The 23962-nt window shown below is 39.4% G+C and overlaps 1 protein-coding gene and 1 long non-coding RNA gene across 2 annotated transcripts; one reads left to right on the forward strand and one right to left on the reverse strand.

Moving 5' to 3' along the window:
- The first annotated feature begins 38 nt into the window (after positions 1-38).
- On the forward strand, positions 39-11896 carry cygb2 (cytoglobin 2). Its single transcript, XM_058090272.1, has 5 exons — positions 39-109; positions 1026-1158; positions 1322-1619; positions 5367-5598; positions 8450-11896. The coding sequence occupies exons 3-5, from the start codon at positions 1426-1428 to the stop codon at positions 8612-8614; spliced, it is 591 nt and encodes a 196-aa protein (XP_057946255.1). The 5' UTR covers positions 39-109; positions 1026-1158; positions 1322-1425; the 3' UTR covers positions 8615-11896.
- LOC131140137 (uncharacterized) lies at positions 921-23962 on the reverse strand. The gene is made up of 3 exons (XR_009132362.1): positions 23591-23962; positions 19524-19592; positions 921-1586 (listed from the first exon to the last, which is right to left on the reverse strand). It is a non-coding gene; the product is annotated as an uncharacterized LOC131140137 (long non-coding RNA).

The raw sequence follows: 23962 nt of genomic DNA on the forward strand, positions 1-23962 counted from the left end.
TGTGGTCACCCCATCTATCGTACGTCACTACTGGAAATACAACAGGCAAGCATTAAGGGTCTAATCCTAGATTGTGTCGCAAGTAAACAGTCGTGACTGAGGAGAGAAGGTGAGGGTTCCCGGAACTGAATCTGATAATTCCAATTCGCTTTGATTGTAGATGTTGATTTAAGACATAAAAGCACGCCAAAAGTGATTTAATTACAATCAAACGGTCGACATTATGCACTTTACAAAAAAGCACTACTGCGTGCGTCTAGTCTAACCTCATCAATATTACACTGTGCGGCATTGCATTGATGTTTGCTGTCACAAGCGGTAATGAACGTTCATAACTTTGTTTACCTAATTTCCAGACGATCACGGTGATTGGTACAGTAACCGGATAAAACCATACACACACACACATACGAACATTGAAGCATCGTCGCTTAGTTTGTCGCCGATGTTGTAGTTAGTTAATATAGCCACACGATGGCGCAAAAGATCCATAATGCAGAGCAGCGGAACTCTTAACGGCACTCGTCATAGCAGCAATTATAATGCAATTTATTATTGCTATTTTGTAACATTGCCTCCTAATAATGTGATGTTATTTTGGGACCGCAAAACATTTTTTCATACGTGTCTAAGTTGCCAGCAAGCATTATACAACCAGGGACGCCGCCCTCCTTTTAAAATATTTTTTGGGCCCTTAGAGTTATCCCCCCCAACAGACGGCACCAATGCATAAAACAGATATGTAGCAAAGTGCTTCTTTTGAAAAGTTGGACTGGCTTACACTTTTTGGAACATTGCCTTTGGGGGGGGGGCACTGTATAAAGAACAGTACTGTACACTGACACTCATGATAAATATACTGTCATTTTTTTTATTTAATGCCAGTTTAGCATTCATCATACTAAAGCTAATATCCAAGGTTAAAACAAATATTTTCAAGTCTCTCCTCCCTCCGTCTCTCTCTCTCTCTCTCTCTCCCTGTGCCCCTCTCTCTTTTATTCTCCCCACTGCACTCATTCCATCAGGTTTTCTCATACACACACACACACACACATACACACACACACACATACACACAGTCTGTGTGAGAGGATGAGCCAGCCAGGGAACAAGTATGACAGGGAGCAGCATCAGCACCACTGACAAGAAGAGGATAAAGTAAGGAAAGTCAAGAGTACGAAGAAGTTTTTTTGTTTTTGTTTTTTTTATGTGGAGGAAGGAAAACATTTTCCCTATTGGTGGCTCATCCTCCCTGCCACCTTTCTCCCCTCATCCCGCTCTTCCTTTCCACTTTTCTTCTCATCCCTGTACCATCTCCCAGCTCCCGCCGTGGGGTCTCAGCTCTCCGTCTCCCTCCCCCCTTCCCTCACTCCCTACCTCCCCCGGGCCTTGCTCGGAGCCTCCAGGCTTCTGCGTCGGAGGAGGATGTCTCGCAGGGAGTCTCCGCCGCTGCCTCGGAACCAGGAGCAGCTGCTGGGAGTGAGGAGGCGGGAGGTGGACTGCAACGATCGTCCGGAGCGCACCGAGCCACTGTCTGACTCAGAGAGGGAGATCATCCAGGACACTTGGGGGCATGTCTACAAGAACTGTGAAGATGTGGGAGTGTCAGTCCTCATAAGGTGAGTTAAGATGTCTCATACATTCATTTATCTGTGGCGGGCTGCCACAAATAAAAATGGACTGCCACAGATACTTGATACTCCAATAGATGGCATTTTGACATTACATGATCTGAACATTAACCGCTAACAAGTTGCAAATGACAGTCAAACTGAATGCCTGCAAGGCATGCTGGGTACAGCAAAGACTATAATACGTTATGCTACAATATAGTGAGAATGGGCGATATAAACAATAAGCAGTAGAAACAATAACTTTCACACAAGTCTAGATAAAACCACATCACAGCAGAAAGTAACCAAGCATGAACAGGAAATAACCATAATATCATAAGCATAATCATACAAGAGGTACACGGAGCGTGCTGGGAGCGCCAACAGGAAATGACTCAATACGTTAGCGTATACGTCAGCAGCCAATGGAGGGGCCTTTGTAACCTGTAACCTGTTTTGAAACGCTTCTATTGTCATCGATAAGCCAAATAATATTCATGCATGGAAATTATGCTGGTCTATACTGGTTTAACTGGTGGACCACGCTGGTCAATACTGTTTTTTTCAGCAGGGAAAGCCAATTATGCAACTAATGCTAAGTTGTCCAGTCTTTGAGACAGTGTTGTTTCTGTGTCGAGGTTACAAGAAGAAAAGCTGTGACTCGCTTGGCATCACCAGTTGCAAGCAATGTAGACCCCGACTGTAAAACGCCATAAGATGTTTCAGGCTTTTTTTTTTTTTTTAGAAAAACGTATTGGTATGGTTACATGTTTCCAAGGCATGTAGCTCTTCAAAAAGCATTGCACGGTACTTTTCTTAACTCACTATGTGGAATATGGCCAACTTACAGAACCCTCAAAGGATTGCTAAAATGGACATCAAGCCGTAACCAAAGAGACTGATATGAGTGAGGGGGTGACACAATCCCCTGAGGAGAAGCAATTAAATAAGGACAGGGAGCATCTTTTTGTGCGTGGGTGTGTCTGGTCTTATCTGAGGGTAACAGAAATACGCTTTGGCACTTCCAATTCTCCCTGTGTGCTCTGTTTTCATTCTTTTATTTTTGTCTTTTCACCACATTGTGTCACGCCTTTAAGAAAACAGAATTAAACGTCAAGTCATTCTTCTCAATCGCTTCTGAGGAACGTTAAAATCCATCAAGTCAAAGCTGTCAGGCTTGATTATAGACATAATGAATTCATTTAGTCGAGATTTGATGGAGTGCTTGTATTGTTAAGCTGCTTGCATGAAGGCTTGTTGCAATTTAAGCATTTTATTTGGTATCTAGATGTCCTGGGGGCCATCCTTTGGTCTGCAACTTTGATTTTTTAGGGCTGCCGGCATATTCTAAGCATGAAATTAAACACAGCCTCTCATTAGAACATGACAAAGGAGGATAAGGGCCAAGTCACTTTCAGCCATTATTACCTCTCAGTACATCACTGTAATACACAGAGTGATGGACAAAGAGTGTAATTATCAACAGTTGGCTGACACTTCCTTGATTATCCAACAATCAGAGGCTGTGCAAGAGGGTCACAGCTCTTGACATGTTGACATGTTATTATTGTGGAGAGGTTGAGAAATCAGTGTGCACATATGTATTTTTCACGGCCATGTCGCTCCATCTGCATGGAAGGCATAGAAAGTAGCTTTGGGTGATGTCAACAATGCATACAAATGCAATTACACCAAAGATCACTTCAAGCTAAAGTAGTCATCTGGTGGACTCAAGTTGGCATCTACATTTTCTTACCTTGCTACAGGCTATTTAAGATGTGACTGAAAGGTCTTTTTATAGGAAAAAACATGCTTGTAGTTTCAGCCGATTCCAGCCAAGATTGTTTACAGTGCACTCAATGATTATAAAAGCCTCCCAATTAATGAGTGCTTCTTTGACATTTCATTGATTTATTGGAATGAAGTGACAGGTGCAAGAATGTGTTCAGAGCTCTCACACCGGGGGACAAAATATTCCTCGTTATGCTTCAGCATACAAAAGGTATGACAGAAATGAACCTGAATTCAAGATTAAGTAATAATCAATTAAGAAATAAGTACAATATCAACTGCTTACCTTCTATTTTTACTTCTATACCAGCATCAGTTAAAATTATTTGCCTAAATTAAGCATTTGCACACATAAAAATGGCCAAATTAAGTAAAATACAAATATAAAGTGTTTAAAAGATGCAGTCCTGAATGTTGATGACGGTGGACGAGTGGTTAGCATGTACGTAGGGCGCACAGACCAACTCAGTGTGGAGTGTGCATGAAAATATGCATTTCAAGCATAACTTTTTCACATTGACACAAATTTTGCTATGTATATATATATTAGTATTTTCTGGACTATAAGTCGCTCCAGAGTATAAGTCGCACAATGCCAAAAATGCACAATTAGGTAGAAAAAAAACATACATAAGTCCCTTTTTTTGCGGGTAATTTATTTTACAAATTACTTGACCAAAACAGACATTATGTCCTCTTGGAAGGCAAGTTCTAACATTAATAAAATAATAGAGAACAGGCTGAATAAGTGTAAGATATGCTAACACAATGGTTATTCAGCTACATAAAAAATAAACATGAACACAAAAGGTGTCCAGTGTTTATGTAACATTAACAGTTTTTTCATTTATAAGTCGCTCTGGAGTATAAGTCGCAGGAACAGCCAACCTATTAAAAAAAAGTGCGAGTTATAGTCTGGAAAATATGGTGTGTATATGTATATATTCATTCATTCATTTTCTACCGCTTATCCTCACAAGGAGGGGGGGGGGGCGCTGGAGCCTATCCCAGCTGTCTTTGGGCGAATAACAACTATGCCACAACATAACACACAAAAAACGGTTATTTTACATAAAAATAACAATGCATGCATGTGAATTCAAATTTCCCTTTGATGCATAATCTCTTCAACGCTACAAGACCCTGTACCATTTCTCTTCTTGGTTGCTGTGCAGTGTGTATTTCTATGGCATAGTTGCAGGCTGAGTTCTTATAAAATGTATTTCCACCACCTTAAAACTGCACCCAACCCACTCTCTTTAGTCGTGGTTTTTATGTCTTCGCCTGTATCAAAGGTGTAACAGTGTCAAAAACACCAAACACAAAAATCAGCATGCAAGGCTCACTTCTCCTGTCATGTTGTGTTGACTGCGATCGTCTGACACCTTGTTCTGGATTCTGTGTCTGTTTGAAAGTGCACACATTTATGCCTTATTTCACTGGGTTCTGTGTTAAATACAAAGACAAATAAATGTCTGTTTTTGCAGAATCTTGGAGAGACTTGTGGCCTCTGGTGTGAAGCATAGTACTAAACCTCCATGACAGTCTGTATTATTGCTGCCATACAGGAAAACAGTGTGTGTGCATGGTGACAGCTGGTAGAGCCAAGCAAGAAATGCTATAGGCAAGCCAGGCCTTTCTTGGCCTGGCATGACAAAGACTCTGCATTCCAGCAAGGCTGCCCACGGCCAAACCCGAACTGGGAATGATTTGTATCCAGACATTTTGGTCAGCATGAACTCTGATAATATTTAAATCAGGTCAGAGTATGTGAGACACAGGTATGAGTTGTATCTAAAAACAAAAGGCAGAAAACTATTAGGTGAGCATAATTAACCTCTCGGTCCGTTGGGATACGTTCCAGACCTTCTGTAAAGCTAACAGGATAAGCATTATAGGAAATGGATTGATGGGTGACTAGAAGGAATAAAACAATTAACAGTGTTGTGTATTCATCCCTAGGTTCTTTGTGAACTTCCCCTCTGCCAAACAGTACTTCAGCCAATTCCAAGACATGGACGACCCCGAGGAGATGGAGCGTAGCTGCCAGCTTCGACACCACGCCCGCAGGGTGATGAACGCCATCAATACTGTGGTGGAGAACCTCAATGACCCGGAGAAAATGTCATCAGTGCTGGCCCTGGTGGGAAAGGCTCATGCTATTAAACACAAGGTGGAACCAATGTACTTTAAGGTGACAGTAAGCGCCATTATTTTTATAACTTACTTTTAAGAAAAGTGCTATGAATATCTAAAATATAAGACAATAAGGGCTGCATGACGGATGAGTGTTTAGCGCGCAGGCCACACAGTTAGGAGACCCGAGTTCGATTCCACCCTCGGCCATGTGTGGAGTTTGCATGTTCTCCTCGTTTCTCCTCTGTTTTTTTCCGGGGACTCCGGTTTCCTCCCACATTACAAAAACATTTCAGGTTAATTGGCGACTCCAAATTGTCCATAGGTATGAATGTGAGTGTGAATGGTTGTTTGTCTACATGTGCCCTGTAATTGGCTGGTGACCAGTCCAGGGTGTACCCCGCCTCTCGCCCGAAGACAGCTGGGATAGGCTCCAGCATACCCGTAACCCTTGTGAGGATACGTGGTAGAAAATGAATGAATGTGAATGTGACAATATATTGCAGTCTACTATTATAATTTCTACCCCGTGTGTATGTTAGCGGCCCCGCCTCCACCCATTGAGACAAAGATACTGTATGACTGACGAAAGGGCTCACTCCGTTTATACAGTTGTTCTATGAAACAAAGGTGCCAAGGTGCTGAAATATACTGAGGCCATCAAAATTATTTAGTTCATTTTAATTTACTGTGTGATTAATTCATACATTTATTATTGTGCCCTCTAAACGAGAAATTTAGCAAAATCTTGCAAAATCCTGTGGCACCCCTAGCGTTAAATAAACTAGTCCACTAGTTCCTTTCCCCCAAAAAGCATCCACACATTCGTGGCTCGGTCTCTGTGAAAATGAAGTGTTTTGTTGCGACGCTATGGACAGATTCAGACCAGGGATTCCTTTAATTGTCTTTATTATGTGTGTGTTTTGTATGTTCATAGAACACACACTTTCTGTCTCCTTTCTTCCTCCCTTTTAAGCACTGATTTGATGAGGCGTTCAGGCACACTGTTAGAGAAATCAGTGCTTTTTATAGAATTTTAATTTTATAAAACTTTAATCAAGAAACTGAGGAACAATTGAATTCAAGAAAAAACTGGTAGCAAAGTACCAAGGTAGCGTCTTTTACAAGAGGATTGTAATGTAAAGGTTCCTTGGTTCATAGCGACGTCGCTTTTTGATCCTTCAATGTCAGCTCTTCCTATCATTGTGAAGCAGAATTCACCAAGCGTTGGATTATTCACCCACTAATAGGGAACGTGAGCTGGGTTTACACCGTCGTGAGACAGGTTGCAGGGGGAATGGTTTAACACATTCATTTATGAACTTTATGGATTTGTTGACATTATGTTACGATAAACCTGCTAGAGCTGCAACAATTAATCAGTAAATCAATGATTTATCAATTATCCCATTAATTAACCACTATTTTGATATTCGATTAAACACTTAAATATGTAAATATACTCTGATTTCAGCCTCAGAAATGTGATTTAATTAAATTTCCTTAATCATCCATGAAAGCAGACCTTATTATCTTTGTGTTTTAGGCACCGTAAGATATTCACACACATCAGCTTTGACAGTGACCAACATTTTTGCCTTTTCTATGTGGCGGACCAAACCACTAACTGTTGATATTGATTTGGTCTGTCTCGATTATTACTCCATTCATCAAAAGATTTATCATAAGATTTGTACATGGAAAGTTCATAAACCACTCGCTAGTATTCATCCAACATCCACATTGGAGCAGACTTTACTTTGTGTCAAATGGTGTTGCATTCAACACACCAATTAAATCACACTGTTTCTGCCAGCGTTGAATGATTGTGGATGTTTGACTTCAATCCAAAATGATGGAAGTTCCCACATAAAAGAATCACCACCTGTTGTCATCACCACATCAAGACACACTCCCATCCAAAACGCTCCGCATCTCATGCTTCATTTTCCTACATAGGGTTACATAATTATCACTCTGAGAATGGAATACGCTTTCCTCTTCGTGTGATGGGAGACGCTTCCTCTCTTCGTTGCTTTTCAACATCATCTTCCTCAATGCAGCTGCACAGATATCACATTAGCACTATTGAAGCCACTGGCTTCCGCTATAATGATTGAATAACTTTATGAATGAATCATTACATGTATTTTATACATTTACACTCAAATATACTTTATTGAAATGTAGCTGTATATACTACGATAAGCGAGCATGAATCATGTCCATGTATTGACTTCGCCTACTGCTATTCATACTGTTAAATGCCATTTTTTTAAGTCAGATGTTTTTTTTAATGCACGCTATAACCACTTTGTCTGTTACATACCGTAGGAGGAGTGGTTTGACATTAGAAATAATTTAATACTAAGCCCTGCAATTATCTTTAAGATTCAAGCAAAGATCTGAAACTGGGTCATTGAGAATCATAAATAGTCAGGAGGGTTATGAAAATGACTAGCAAGATCATTTCGCATACATCAAAAGCACGCAACTGTAATTTAAATGTGCATTTATTCTCGATTACCACAAAATGAGATAGATAGACTCTCTGTTCTCCACAAAGGTTGTTTACGCCAACGGAATCATTTCTATGCGGCTCATTTACATTTTCCGCCGTATATTTCACGTCTCTTTATGCAACAACGTATGGCCCACAATGCAGTGTTTTTTGTACTCCTGTGTGTCACTCTCATTCCCTTTTGTGTCGCCTATCCACCCTGCCCTTTCATGTTTCACCGTCTACACTTTCAATTCTCACCTGTCTCGCCCACATTTCTGCAACAGTGAATTGCAGTTCTGCTCCCACCTTACCTAATACTCAATCTCCTCGTACATTATCTCCATAGTCCAATCTCCCAGTTGCTCACATCAGCCTGTATTTGCATCTCATCTCTTCTAAATTGCAGATTTTGAGTGGAGTGATGCTGGAGGTGCTGTCTGAAGACTTTCCAGAATTCTTCACGGCGGAAGTGCAGATGGTGTGGACCAAACTAATGGGTGCGGTGTACTGGCATGTGACCGGGGCCTACACAGATGTGGGCTGGCTCCAAGTGTCCAGCTCGGCTGTGTGAAGGGTCAGTTTGGGAGTTTTTTTTTTTCCATTGGACTTTTTGTAAATTCAATTTCAATTTGTATTATTTCATTATTACTTATTATTATTATTACTTTTTGGGGGAATTTTGCCCATCATTCCCAATTTCTTTCCCCTTTTTGTGCATTATAATGCCAGAAAACAAGTTAATATGAGCTAGCTAACAATGCACATCTTTGGGACACACCTATTTAGACTACGAAGCCCTCCAAAAAAAAAACTATAATGGCGTTTTATCGTTTTGATAGTATGAAAGAACAAGTACATCAATGATAACATGTAATACTTCCAGTATCTTATTTTGATGATTTCAAAATATTACTGAAACTTAATTCCTGATGCATTGATTTCACATCAAGCATTTAGCTTATGCTACTTCTATCAACAACAGCAGCATAGATACAGCGAAAACTCTTATGATGTCCACTCTCCTTGGGATGGCTGTGTCTTCCAGCACAAGACGTGTTCTCTAGTCCTCAGGTAAAAAAAATGAGCATCTTGTTGAATCTTTGTAGTGAAATTGAGAGCTAGGTATCCATTCTTCTGTCTGTGATAGCTGACACAAACCGCTATCCACTAGATAAATGTAGTTTTTCGTGTTAGCTGCTACAATGACAATATTGATGTAGCATGGTTAACATACAAGTCCGTTATGTAAGAGGAATTGTTTTTTTAAGGGTTTTTTGTGAGGGCTTTCGCGTCAAAATACATATTTCCCATCATATCCATTAACTTGTTTTCTCATGCTAGCATGTACATAAAATCAAAAGAAATGTGTTCATGTTTCACATAAGGATTGTGAATGATGGGTAAAATTAAAGAAAAAAGTGCAGTTCCCCTTTAAGGTTTTTTCATCTTTTCGTAAAATCTTTTTCTAAGTTTAACTGCACACCAGTTTTTAATTTATTTTCCTGACATCATGCTTTCTAACAATGTGGCTTGGCGACCTCTGCAAACACTTGATGACATTTTAGCTCAAGTAAGTGATAGTTGGAGGTGAGTGATTTTAGCCCCTTGTGGTTAATTATCTATCTAATTATCTAGTCAAAAAAACAGCGGCCAAGCTCTTGAGGAATGGGAAGGCTTACAAGGAAGTGTGGGTGGTCCCTTCCCTATTTCTTGAGCTTTCAATTCTAGCATATAATTACAATCAACGGTGTCCAAAGGCCTGGGGGCTGATTGCCACTTTTAGAAGTGAATTTCTGTGTAAACCTGCTACCAGAAATACAGATGCTATATGAACACATGATATTCTGAAAGTGATATTAAATATTATACAGACAAGGAATGATGTTAAGGTCACCTTAAGCTTAAGAGACACACTTTAGGACCATGGAGCTGCTGACTGTTAATACATTTGTACTTTTTCTGTCCTATAATCCTCCCATTGAAGGGGCCAAGTTCTCCTTTGCTCTCTTTCACTCTCTCTCGATGCATTGTGCTCTAGTGTCTTGTTTAAACTTTGTCCTTTGTACAAGTGTACATACATATACTCCTCTGCCTTTGCCGATCCCTTCAGACAAACACTTTTACAACAACAGTGAGAAAGTGAGATGGAAAATGTCAGCAGGTGGGCACGATCAGCAAGCACACATGAACATGTTCACGCAAAGTCAACCTCCCCGATGCTAATATTTACTAGACTGTCACTTAGTTTAGCTTATCAGAGAGACATGCCGTATTAAAGGCTCCATTAAGAGCTTTGAAAACCCTGGAGGTCTGGGGAACAAACGGCTTGTTCTTGCAAGAATTTAGTAGGATTTTGTACAAAATATAATGTAGTGTAATGATATTGTTTGTTAATGCATACTGGTGGTGACTAGACCAGTTTGACCGTAGTATCAAACCATGACCGTAGTTTATTTTTTTATATATACATACAGGGTGTCCCAAAAAACGTATCGTCTTTTTTCTCTTTCGGCTCATCCCTTCTGGGGTCGCCACAGCAAATCAATGTCCTCCTTTCCAACCCTTCACTACATACATAAACCTCCTCTTTGGTCCTCCTCTACGGCTCCTACCTGGCAACTCTAAATGCAGCATCCTTCTACCAATATATTCACTATCTCTCCTCTGGACATCAAACATGTAATGTCCCTCTGATGTACTTGTTCCTGATCCTATCCATCCTGGTCACTCCCAATGTGAACCTCAGCATCCTCATCTCTGCTACCTCCAGTTCTGCTTCCTGTCTTTTCCTCAGTGGCACTGTCTCTAGACCAAACAACATGATTGGTCTCACCACAGTTTTGTATACCTTTCCTTTCATTTTAGCTGAAACTCTTCTATCACACATCACACCTGACACTTTTCTCCATCCTGCCTGCACACGCTTCTTCACCTCCTTTTCACAATCTCCATTGTTCTGGACTGTTGACCCCAGATACTTAAAATTCTCCACATTCTGTATCTCTTCTCCCTGTAACCTCACTCTTCCACTTGGATCCCTCTCATTCACACCCATACACTCCGTCTTGCTGCAGCTAATCTTCATCCATAAAAACAGATACACACTTGAAATCATTGTAAATGAGGCGTTTGTTATGTTTCATTGAATTTCGTTGAACATCATTTAATTGTTTCGTCACTACTCACATCCATTCTGATCCGGACACTGCAGACAACGTAAAGCATCTTAAAACATTTCCCTTGGAATTTGCATACATTCACATTCAATGGCTGCTCTCAATTCAGCAACTGTTGCAGATCTTATTGTGTAGACTTTGTCTTTTAAGTATCTCCATTAAAAAAAAAAAGCTTAGTGGTGTGGATGGTATTCAGCGAAATCCCTCCATCCAATCCTCCTGTTTGTTAAGATCTCATCAAGGAAGGATATAACATTATGATGGTAGTGTGGCTGTACCCCAACTTGCTGAAAATGAAACTCTTAAAGGTCTTCTCTATTACCAGGCATGACCAACTGTTGTAGCAATTGTATACATTTTGGGACCACCTGTATATATACAAAAATCCTTTTGTTATTGCTCAAATTTTTTCATAAACTGAACTCAAAGATGTATTTTTTTCTATGTACACAAAAGTCACTCTAATCTGTGTGAAGAAGTGATTTCCCAGTAAACCTAATAACTGTTTGGGCCATTCCGAGCAAGAACAACTGCAATTAAGCATTAGCTATAACTTGCAATGAGTCTCTTACAGCACATAATTTTTGCAGAATTGTTGTCATTCAGCCACACTTGAGGGTTTCCCAGCATGAACCAGAGAATTCATGGTTCCATTTAACACAGTATGCAAAACAAAGCAGCAAAACAGCCTTGGACCACACTACAACCACCATATTTTACTGTTGGTATGATGTTCTTTTTCTGAAATGCAGCATTACTTTCATGCCAGATGTAATGGCAACTTTTTGAGTACAGAGTATTTTCCTAAAGGTCTTGGGGATCATGAAGATGTTTAATTGTAATTAGATCTTCCCCTTCCTTGCAACATGGGGCTGTGCATTAACATGCTGCAATATGAGATGACGGTCATGGTAGAAAGGAGTAAATGCTAATTTAATACAGTTAAACTGCATTGTGCTGTGGCCTTTTATTGTATGTAATAATGTGTAATAATCATGCTGTCATATGCTGCACCTGTGAGGTGGATGATTTATGAATGCTCATTTAGATTTATACAATTTTTGAGAGCGAGCGGCCTTTTGTGTGCATGGAAAAACATCTGAGTTCAGCTCATGAAAAGTGGGAGCATATGAGGCAAAATTAAGGCTGCTTTTCATGTGTGATTTACGACCCCCCCCCCCCCCCCCATTTATAGCATATAGAAAGGACAAAACTGGAGATGCTATTAGACGACCTGCTAAGATAACTTAAACTAGCAAGTTCCTGAAGTTAGAGCCTGATTTTCCGAGACTAGAGGTAGCCCCAAGTGTATTATCTTCTCTATCAGGAGTCTCACTGTACCACTTAAGACCCCTAAAACCGTTGTTTGTTTTCTACCGCTGAGATCTTCAATGTACATATGGTCATTGTCCGTCAGCATCCCTTTATCGTCAAGCTTCTCTCCATTAAATTCCCAAGCATACACAGCAAATCTGTTTAGGATGGATATTTGATCCAATCATGAGCTTGCATCTGCTCCAGTAATGTCCTGTTTCTCCCAGTCGACCCCTGTCGACATCAGCATCTGTTCGTCACGAGGAGGCAATGAGTCTCCTCTCCTCATCCTCTGATCATTCATCAACTTAACGTAACGTACCATTGCCTCTGACAACAGTTGTTTATCACGACTTAGAAGATATTCCATTTAGTTTGTGGGCAGGAATGAATTGGAGGATTAAAAGAAATCACTGCCTTTATCTTCTTGCATTTGTTGATCATTGATAATGAAGCCAGACCCATTCTGATTTGACTTGACTTGAGAGTCCAAGAAAACTGTTTCTCGAGAACCAATAGTTTTGATTCTTCAGTGCCAATTCACATCAGAAGTGAAGCTATCTGCCGTATATTCATCAGGTCAGTCAATGGCAGGGTCATTCTGATTGGGGTAATGAGTGTGGACGTACCCCACACCCTAATTCCATCTTGGGGCGTAGCAAATGACCCTGCCTTTGATTGCTTCTGTTTAGTGAATAGCGTGTGGTGGGAAAAAAAACCATCAAAATCCACATGATGAATGTGTCTTGCAAACATGCAGCTTTTACGTCACGTGAATATGCAGCATGTCCTTATCATTCTCATACACACACACACACACACACGCGCACACACGCTTGTGATCGTGCATTAAATTAGCTGAGTCGGACATGTCCTCGCATGCCAAGTATGCCACGGCAGCACTTCATCCAATAAATATATATATATTTATTTCTACAAGCTGGAAATGACACACACACACACACAGACACACACCGCTTGTTCTCTTCTAGCATATAAGGGTGTCACAGCATATGTGCAAATGTGTGTTTTGTTGTGAAACGTTCGTGTCAGTTCAAAGTAAGGACTTTATATTTTTCTATGAATATATCCTACGATACTGAATGATTCTTCATATTTGAATACTATACGGCTGTGTCAATGTCTACTAAAGTCATTATTGGGACAAGTGCAAGTGCAGAGGCTTTGTATTGTTGTTTCACGCATGTTTACACATCCTGCCACCAACTTGTACCTCTGTAAGCGTGGTGAAAATGATAAATAAAGTCTACTTGGAACATTGGCTCTGCTGTTTCTGGCTCAATTACGCTACGATTCGGAGACACTTATTTTGTGAGATGCTGTCTGATAGGATGTAATGCGGCATTTTTATAGCGAAGGCTGGGACTGGGCTGTGTGGTGGGACTACTTCTTCTTCTTTCTTCCTCTTTAGGAGTTAATGTGGGTTGGCAAACTAGCTCATTACTGTAAACTACTAGGTTGAAGTGTAATGGTAATGGTAATGGTTTTGTTTCATTTGAACATGCATCAGATTACAATTGAGGAGTAGGAAGAAGCAAAGCTTACTAAATCCTACCCCTCCATCTGGTACTTTTACAATCAGTAAGTGTTACATTCGTTCACTTCCTGAAAAAAATATAGTTTTTTTTAAAATATTTATATATTTTTTTCATTATTTTATTTTTATTTTATTCTTGTCACGTACCGAGGTACGAGGTGATGTGACCATACAATGACATAATGGGTACCATAGTAACTGTCAATATAGTGATATATAAAGCACATCATGACTGGGTCAAGACTCTTCATCCTTGTATTTAGCAAACATCAACTGCTTGTATTGTTTCTTGAATTGGCTCATCGTTGTACATTGTTTGAGGTCCTTACTCAATCCATTCCATAGTTTGATTCCACATACTGAAATGCTATGGCTTTTTAACATAGTCCTAGCATAGAAGTTTCAAATGTAGTTCTTCCCCGAGATCATATTTCTCCTCTCTTGTAGAAAAGTATTGGATGACTTTTTTAGGTAATTGGTTATTTTTATCCTTATGCATGGCCCAGACGTTGGTCAGCAACAAAGAATATTCAATAATAATAAAATAAAAACTGCAAATTAACTGGGGGTTGCCAAGTACTTTACTTGGAATGTCTCATATTTTATCTCATAAAAGGTAACAAAAATAAGTCACAATCTGGAACACTGGCAGGTATTGAGGAGCATAAAAACAAACACGCATGTCAATATATTGATCCCGGAAAAATTTGTTGGTTTTTATTTATCATGCTGTTAATTGATTTACTGTGACAGGCCTAGGCGTGGCAGTGAGACAAAGCTGCATGCTAACAAAAAGTACCTCCTGGGGTTCATGGCTGTTGCCCTTTTGTTGTGTTGAGCTTGCATAACATCAGCGGACATCTTGTTAAGACACTGAAAAATGATCCTATGTACGGACATACTGAAGTCATCACTTGCAGACTGATATTATGTGAAAAATCTATCTATCATCTTTTTATGAATCAATATCGGATTTTTATGCCAATATCGTAATAAAAATATCTGCAAAACAACCATATAATATAGTGATGATTTCTAGAAACACCCAAATGGAATCCAACCCACCCTTCCTCAGAGCCTCATTAGGCCCAATTTATATGTAGTGCAGTAAGCAAAGACATCAATATTCCAAAGCCAACGATGACATTCCTCACAACGACATGTGTGACTCCACTGTCGCCACTCTGTCATGAAACCTCTGGTGCGTTGACAGCAGATAGATGGAATTTTGCTCAAGAGCCTGTCCGGAATGTCAAGTTGCCGTGATGTGACTGTGCATTTAATCTCTCGCTTGGCAATATATAGGCCAGCGCCACTCAGCCCTCCTCTGCCATGTTGATAGAGAGTGAATAATCAGAAGGTTCAAGTCATCACAGCTGTTTTTGCTGTGCAGCGCTTCAATTTATTGTATGTTTTTAAAATGCAAAGTAAAGGTAATTTCATTAGTAGAATTATAGCTCAATAAGTGACACTGTATTTTTAATATTGATGGAATGAATGTGGCAGAGGTAGGAATATTTTCACTGCAATTGACAGTCTAACTTCTATTGTTATTCCTGTTGTATTCCTATTATGCATTACAGTCCAATATATCAGACACCAAGGCCAGCTCCTGGCATAAACACTCTAAGCCAGTGTTTCTCAATTATTCTGTCATGCCCGCCCACGGTACAGAATTTTTTCAATTAATTGCCATGTAAATTGCTAATGCTAATCCCTAGTGCTTATATGGGATTTCCAGTATAAATGAGTATGGAACTAGCACTTCTTTTATTTGCATTTTGTCTATGTGGAATGTCACAGAGAGATTATATTTCACATGTGATATGATTACATATGATTACCAATTTATAAAATCAAACTCGAGTAGCAAAGTCTTGTTTAGGGCCTCATTAGCATATTTATCTTCTGAAATTGCTATTGCAAAGACAGAGTTTGTTCTGTCGTGTTTGTGAATCAATCTCATGCACTATGATGATCCTGTTAGCCATGCTCTCCTGGAATTACAATATCAAGTGATCGGGATATATGTTGCCATGGTGACAGCTTAGAGCATGGTCGAGCGGCGCGGCTGATGGAAACATCTATGGGTAACCTGTTCTATTTTCTCATTCCTGCATGGCTGTTTACCTGTCTCACCTATTTACACAACTATAACCTGGAAAGGATATGACTTAATGTAAATAATGTGTACATAATCAGCACAATAACTATATTAATGACATTCAGCTTGTGGTGATATTTTAGCAAATGCATTAGATAAGATATGCCTTTAAAATAAATACACTATTTACAGCTGTGTACATGTTGGCAATTTGGTAATTGCACAGTTTATTGCACGGTTTACTGTACAGGATTTTTAAAGCAGCTTTTCTCATAGATCTGACAGTCTCAGGAAGTCTCAAATCTGACAGTTCTCCCCAAAGGACCTCAGCCTCCTGACCTTTTTTGTAAAGTGCTGTTGTGTAATAATAATAATAATAGTAATAATGAAAACAACGCTTTCAAATATATTCTTTGGGCTCGGATTTGAATGATTTAAAAAAATAAAAAGGCTACTCTCTGCATGAACCTCCCACTGGTCCACCCACTTGGAGCAACAAGCAACAAACAAGTAGCCATTAATCATTAATTAGGAACATTAATACCTTATTTTATTCAATAGTGTGATTACAAGAGGTGGGAGCAAGTCAGTGTTTTGTAAATCTCAACTAAGTTTCAAGTAATTCATTCATCAATCTCAAATGTTGAGTCAATCTCCAATAAAATCATGCAAGTCCAAGTCAAGTCTTAAGTCAAAACAAACAGGTCAAGTCTGAAATCAAAGGCTTGAAATTGTAAGGAAAAGTTCTTACAAGTCATAGGCACTGTTTACTTTTTACCAAATAAAATGTAATTCTAACAATGTAACACACTATTAAATTTGACAAATACAATAAATGCATTTTGATGTCAAAGTCCAAGTCGAGTTGCAAGTGTTTGATCATATTATTGAGTACAAAGCTATCAAAATGGTCACACAATGTCTTCATCAAGTCAAGGTTGGCCGGGGGGGGATATGTTTTAACAAAGATACAAAAACGCTACGTCCTAATGCCGCCAGGACAAACTACGATCAGATGGGTATGTGTGAGTCATTTAATTTCTTACTTTCAATCTCATGAAGCAATTGGAACTTTGACAGTGTTTATGTCACGGTTCGGCTTCATTGCTTTACAGTTCGACCCCAGGATGCAGAGAGCAGGACCAAATGCAGGTAAATAATATTTATTCTGTGCAATAACAGCAGCAGAAGGAAAAGCAACTCAGGTAGCGGACAAACGACAATTATCCCACACAGGCAGAAGCACACACCTGAACTAAATAGACACTGAAAATTAGGGACAGGTGTGGGTGACTATGACAACGAACGAAGACAGGGCAAAACAGGAAGTTAAATACCAAAATAAGAGTCCAAAACGGAAACCAAAGCCCAAGAAGGTAACTCAAACTCAACCTGTCATGTATGAACCCACACAGGGTGTGACAGTTTAAACACAAGGGAAATGCGCTAAAATGTTAATGCCTGTACGAGAAAAGTGTATAAAGTGTATGGTGAGCTGTTTTACAGCATTAAACATACAGTATATAATAATTTTACCAAAATATAGTTGGATTTCACTTTTTGCAGGCTACTTCAGGAACCATTCATTCATTCATTTTCTACCGCTTTTCCTCACGTTGGGGGGGATGCTGGAGCCTATCCCAGCTGTCTTCGCGCGAGAGGCGGTGGGGTACACCCTGGACTGGTCGCCAGCCAATCACATATAGACAAACAACCATTCACACTCACATTCATACCTATGGACAATTTGGAGTCACCAATTAACCTAGCATGTTTTTGGAATGTGGGAGGAAACCGGAGTACCCGGAGAAAACCCACGCATGCACGGGGAAAACATGCAAACTCCACACAGAGATGTACTTCAGGAACTAAAGCGGATAATTCTAGTTAGCTAGCTGCCACCAGTGACAGCGAGGCAAAACATGTAAACAAAGATGCAAGAAAAGTCGAACAGCAATAGGTTTGATAAGAAGAGACTGAACCCATTTAGCTTTTACAGACTAGTGTTGATTCTTTTGGATGTTGGCAACCCTACGAGAAACAGCACACTGACGCTTTTGATCAATTGATCGGAGCATCCCTAATGTAAACACAATTTCATTCTGCACAATAAGCGTTCTCTCATTCCAGTACAGTGTTTCAGTATGTCACCCTGGCTAATCCGGGACTGACTAATCCCACTGTGTTCCTGATCCAGACGGGCGGCCGGTGTAAGAAGACAAAACACCTGGAGAGTGTTTGTAATTCTTTATGTAGGTTTCATCTCCTGTTCCTTTCGCTGAACCATGTGTACCACCGTCATGGTTTTGTCGACATTGGCTCTCGTGCTACGCCAGCATTTCATCAACCGAATCAAAACGTGAGTCTTTCTGGCAGATTAATTTACAAAACTATGACTAGAACAACTAGTACAACTTGCCCTTTGTCCAGTACAACTAGTGTTGTACTGGACAAAGGGCAACATTAAGTCACTTTATTAATATTTACCAGCCACCCTGACTAAACTCACACATATGGAGGGTGTTTTGTGCTAAAATTAAATTATAAAGCAAATTCAAATATGAATTATGTCAATTTTGATTTTAAATAATTATATTGGGCGGCACGGCGGTCGAGTGGTTAGCGCGCAGACCTCACAGCTAGGAGATCAAGGTTCAATTCCACTCTCGGCCATCTCTGTGTGGAGTTTGCATGTTCTCCCCGTGCATGCGTGGGTTTTCTCCGGGTACTCCGGTTTCCTCCTACATTCCAAAAACATGCTAGGTTAATCCAAATTATCCATAGGTATGAATGTGAGTGTGAATGGTTGTTTGTCTATATGTGATTGGCTGGCGACCAGTCCAGGGTGTACCCCGCCTCTCGCCCGAAGACAGCTGGGATAGGCTCCAGCACCCCGGTGACCCTCGTGAGGGAAAAGCGGTAGAAAATGAATGAATGAATGAATAATTATATTGATTAAACAATTAAACAATTAATTACAGTGATTAAACACAGCAAAAAATAAGCAAGTTTAAAGGTTGACACCTTCGTCAGGTTTTTTTGTCATATACAATATTCAATTACCTTTTCAACTACTCAACTGCATTTTTAATTATTTACTGGCATTTTTACAAATTGAATGGCCTTTTATTTCATGATGATGCAGTACATTAAAATGCCATGGTATTCTACATTTCATTAAAATAAATTAAGGGTAAATGCTAAAGTACTGTCATCTTCCTGCTGTCAGGTATTGATGCTATGTGTTATGTGCTATGTCTAAAACAAGTATGGACATGTCAGTTGGAGGTCAGTGCCTCCACCCAGAGCATGATAAAGTAAGACCTACTCAGACGATGATTCTCATCCCCAGACAGGGTGTGTCCAAGGTCCTCGTCCTCATTAGTGGAGTCAACATCTATGGATCAACAAAGTCACATTTAGACTCTGAGAGCAGAGAGCACAGTTGACATTTGTCACCTTGCAAATCAATGCGTGAAAAGGCGATCATCTTGGATCTTATTTGCTAAAAAGGTCCAGTGTTTCTTCTGGTACTTAACGTCCAACGCCTCTCAATAGTTGTACAAGAACTTTTATAGAAAGGAATCCTAATTTTATGTTTCTGAAGAAAAGGAAATCATCAAGATTGTCAAAAATTGTAAAGCAAAAACATCAACCGATTGTAATGGAATTGAAATGGACACTATAAAAACGGTAGTCAACGACATCGTAAAACCGCTTATGTACAATTTATTTTTTCAGACCGGAAGATTTCCCAAGAAATGAAAACAGCTAAGGTTGTTCCAATTTTTTAAAATGGTGACAGTCACCAATTTACAAACTATCGGTCAGTCTCTTTACTACCACAATTCTCCAAAATTATTGAGAAGCTATTCAACAATAGGCTAGATAAATGTATTAATGTGAACAAATTTATATCAGAAAGTCAGTATGGATACAGAGCTAACATTTCTACCTCCATGCCACTGATTAAAATTACGGAGGAAATCACTAACGCTATCGATCATAGGAAGTGTACGGCCGCAGTATTCATGGATGTGACAAAAGATCAATCATGACATCCTAATAACTAAATTAGAAAGGTACGGAATAAGAGGATTAGTTCTGAACTGGGTGAAAAGCTACCTAGCTGACAGGAAGCAATACGTACAGCTAGGAAAATACACATCGGCAAGTTCATATATTATGTGCGGAGTACCCCAGGGGTCAATACTGGGACCAAAACTGTTCAACTTGTACATCAGTGATATCTCCAAAGTAACGAAAGACTTAAAGCTGGTATTATTTGCGGATGATACCACTGCTTTTTGTTCGGGAGGGAGTACAGACGAAATCATTAGAAAGGTCAGAGAAGAAATGGTCACACTAAAACGATGGTTTGATAATAATAGATTGTCCTTGAACCTAAGTAAAACTAAAATCATGCTGTTTGGTAACAGCAGTACCAGCAAATACAAATACAAGGGCTAAGGAAAATAAATTTCTGGGGATCACAATAGATGAAAATATGAGCTGGAAGCCTCATATTACAAATATACAACTCCTCGAAAAGAAGTTTCGGTAGTGTTTTAAATCATCAAAATATGGCAACTATTACAGTACATAATTATCATAAGTGTCATACGTGTTAACGCTTGATAACAGCATATACATCAAACAGCATGTTTTCTCCAAAACCATCAATCAAATATGGAATAGTCCATTGCATGAGAAGGGAGTGGGGAACAGATCAAATGATCATGATAAATGACTCGTTTTTATATAATTTTAAGCATATGGTTTCAGACTAAAACAGCCATGTACTTTAAATCAAAGGGAAAAAAACAATAATAATTTTTATGAGATGTTTGGGGGGCCCCTGGAAATCTCGGGGCCCAAGACAATTGCCTGCGTTTGGTAAATTGGTAAAATGGTAAATCCGCCCCTGGGCCATATAATATAGTAATAAGAACATCTTTCCATCACCCTCATGGTTGTGTTTTCTTTTTTACGCCACATATCCTTCCCGTCACAACCCTCCCAACAGGGTGCTTATATGAAAGTTAGGAATGTAACCAGAATATAATGTAATCAGTACAGTGTGACACTGGAATTGTCTATTTTTATTTTCATTATTTCCCATGGGAAAAAATGTTGCAACACATAAGCACCCTGACGTTATGATATTTCACAATGTATTAGCATTTGAATGGGATTTTCCAATGTAAATCTCTGCCAAATTAGTAATTATTAGCAATGACATGATCTTTAGTTGATGAATAGGCGCATTTGGTCACACGTAGCCAGCATCACCATTTGTCACTGAGGGCAACCCACAGTATATGGCAGTCAGTGGTGGCCATAATATGACAAACATACAATTGAAATGCCAAGTTCATTATGCTGTTGAGTAGCTGTGGTACTGACAGCCTCGTTTTGGGTGACCTTTGGGAAAATTGTTTCAGATTACAGCCAAAACAAACACTCAGATTGCCTGTGTTATTTCATAATGCATCTACCTGTGCTCGGTTTCTATGACAGCCCTATGCATAAACATTAGTCATATCATAACTCAATAGCAAGAAAAGCGAATAGAGCACCGTATTCTTAGATAACAACAGTGGATTGATTGAAAGCGACAAGGTCTTTCTGGCAGGCACCAATTCAGTTTTCCACGCCTCATGTTCCTCATCACCTTCATTTTCCTCATGGACACACATATTACTGTATCTTGTAGCACAATAAAATGTAATGCACGGTTGTGTCCCTGGCCTATGCTGACCTCTTTTACCACTGGCTTGTCTTCCTCCTCATAGCTATCCAAAGGAGTCCTGGGAGAAGGCAGCATCACAAGTGCATATCAAACAGATGTGAGACTCAGGTAAACAAGACAAGCTTTTTATCATTTAGCCTACATTTTGTAAATATAGTTGGGGCAATTATTTATTTCAACCACAAAGATGAAAAGGGGAGTTAAGTTTATAATTGGAGAGAGGCTGTTATTTCTATAACATATTATATGGAACAACCACTATCCCCCACGACACAGCAAAAACAGAACTACAGAAAGCTTTCTAGATCTTCCATAATCTGCACCCATTCCAGTCGTATTTCTTGGATTTTGTGCTTCTCACAAAAACGGTCTGTTTTAATTTATAAAAGACCACACATGCCCCCACCGCTGTGGTTGGTCACACTCCCAAGTGCTTCGGTGTTGTGCCGCTAGCTGTCGAACCCAACTTTATGGGAGATGATAATAAAAGGCGATTTATTTTTTTAAAATGTCCGCTTTTAACATACAGCCATATGTGTTAGCCAGATGTGTTAGTCTCTATTTCCGAACCGGTGAAACAGTCCAGTGTGAAATGCCCTTGACAGATAAAGGGAAGGGAGTCAGGGAATCAGGAACTCAGGAACTCCAACCACTTGTGCCTGATGGTGGCGTCGTTAGGAATTATGAACATATCTAGCTTTTCATTGCCAACGTAAACAGAGAAGCAGAGTTTGGGGAAGGGCAGACTGCTCATCTGGTTTACAACCATGCCCATATAATCAAGCCTGGTTTTCTGTGACATCACAAAAGTACAGTTTTACCACGCCTTCTGAAACCGAGTGTTTTGAGCCATCCCAAACATTTTTCAGGGCTTACCTCAAACCTCATTATCTGAAACTTTGGCATCGTTTAACAAGAGAATCCAACATTCAAACTACATTTATAGTAGAAAGTGGAAAAAATCATAATAGTTCCCCTTTAAATTTACATTTAAAACATACGTATGTTCCGCTGTGAAAAACAACATCAAAAGGCACATTTCCTGTGTTAGATGTTTGTTGGAATATTGAACTATTTACCATTAAAAAAAAGGTTTTTGTTAGTTCTTCTGGGTCTGGACAAGGACGAGCATGTGACGTCTAAGCCAGACGTTCCTACCCGGATGTTATCCTTAATGCCTTCCCAGTTATTATGCTTCAGTTTCATGTGAATTTCTTGTTTGTTATATATTTGTATATATTTTATGTTTGTATGTATATTTGTTATACTATGCCTGTTCATTTTGTTGAAGAAGTTTGCTGGAGTAAGCTTGTTGTGCTATTTTTTTTCATTTTTGTCCACCCCAGTTAGCATGTTTTTCAGTTAATATAAAAAATGTATGCAATTTCCCCCCTTGGTTTACATACATTTTCCAGTTAGCCTACAATACAGTGCACATCTTCTTGTGTTATCAATACACTGTGTGAGTTCAACTGTGTTTTTTATGTATTTTAATCACAAAACTTACAAGAAGCTAAATGCTAACAAAATGCTAACAAAACCTATCTAACTAACTATGATGTCATCACTGGTTGACTCTCAAACAACCGCTTATCCCATGTTATAAAATAAATGACAAATGAAGGGATAACTTTTAAGGTTACCTTTATCTTCAATGAAGGCGTGATTCTTGATGTACGGTTTGCCAAAGACACAATATGAGATTATTGCTCACAACTCAGTTTGGGACTTGCAATTCTCTACCAAAACGCTAGAGGGCAGATCACAAAACAGCAACTCTGAACATTTTCTCGTGTTAAAACTAAGTCATGTGAATATGAAACATGGCGATGAGCTGTGGTCTGCTACTGTAAGCCTACACCAAACCAAAAGAATGACTTGGATCTAGAATACTGTTACATGGCTTTGTGTTGAGGAGGATCTATTACAAGAATCCAGTTACACAGTAAGACTGGGAAGGGTCAGTATTGTCACCAATGTGTTGGAGGGAGCAGTATGGCCAGGAAGGGTAGCAG

The sequence above is a fragment of the Doryrhamphus excisus genome, chromosome 1, assembly GCF_030265055.1.
Source record: "Doryrhamphus excisus isolate RoL2022-K1 chromosome 1, RoL_Dexc_1.0, whole genome shotgun sequence".
In the NCBI taxonomy this organism is placed as follows: domain Eukaryota; kingdom Metazoa; phylum Chordata; class Actinopteri; order Syngnathiformes; family Syngnathidae; genus Doryrhamphus; species Doryrhamphus excisus.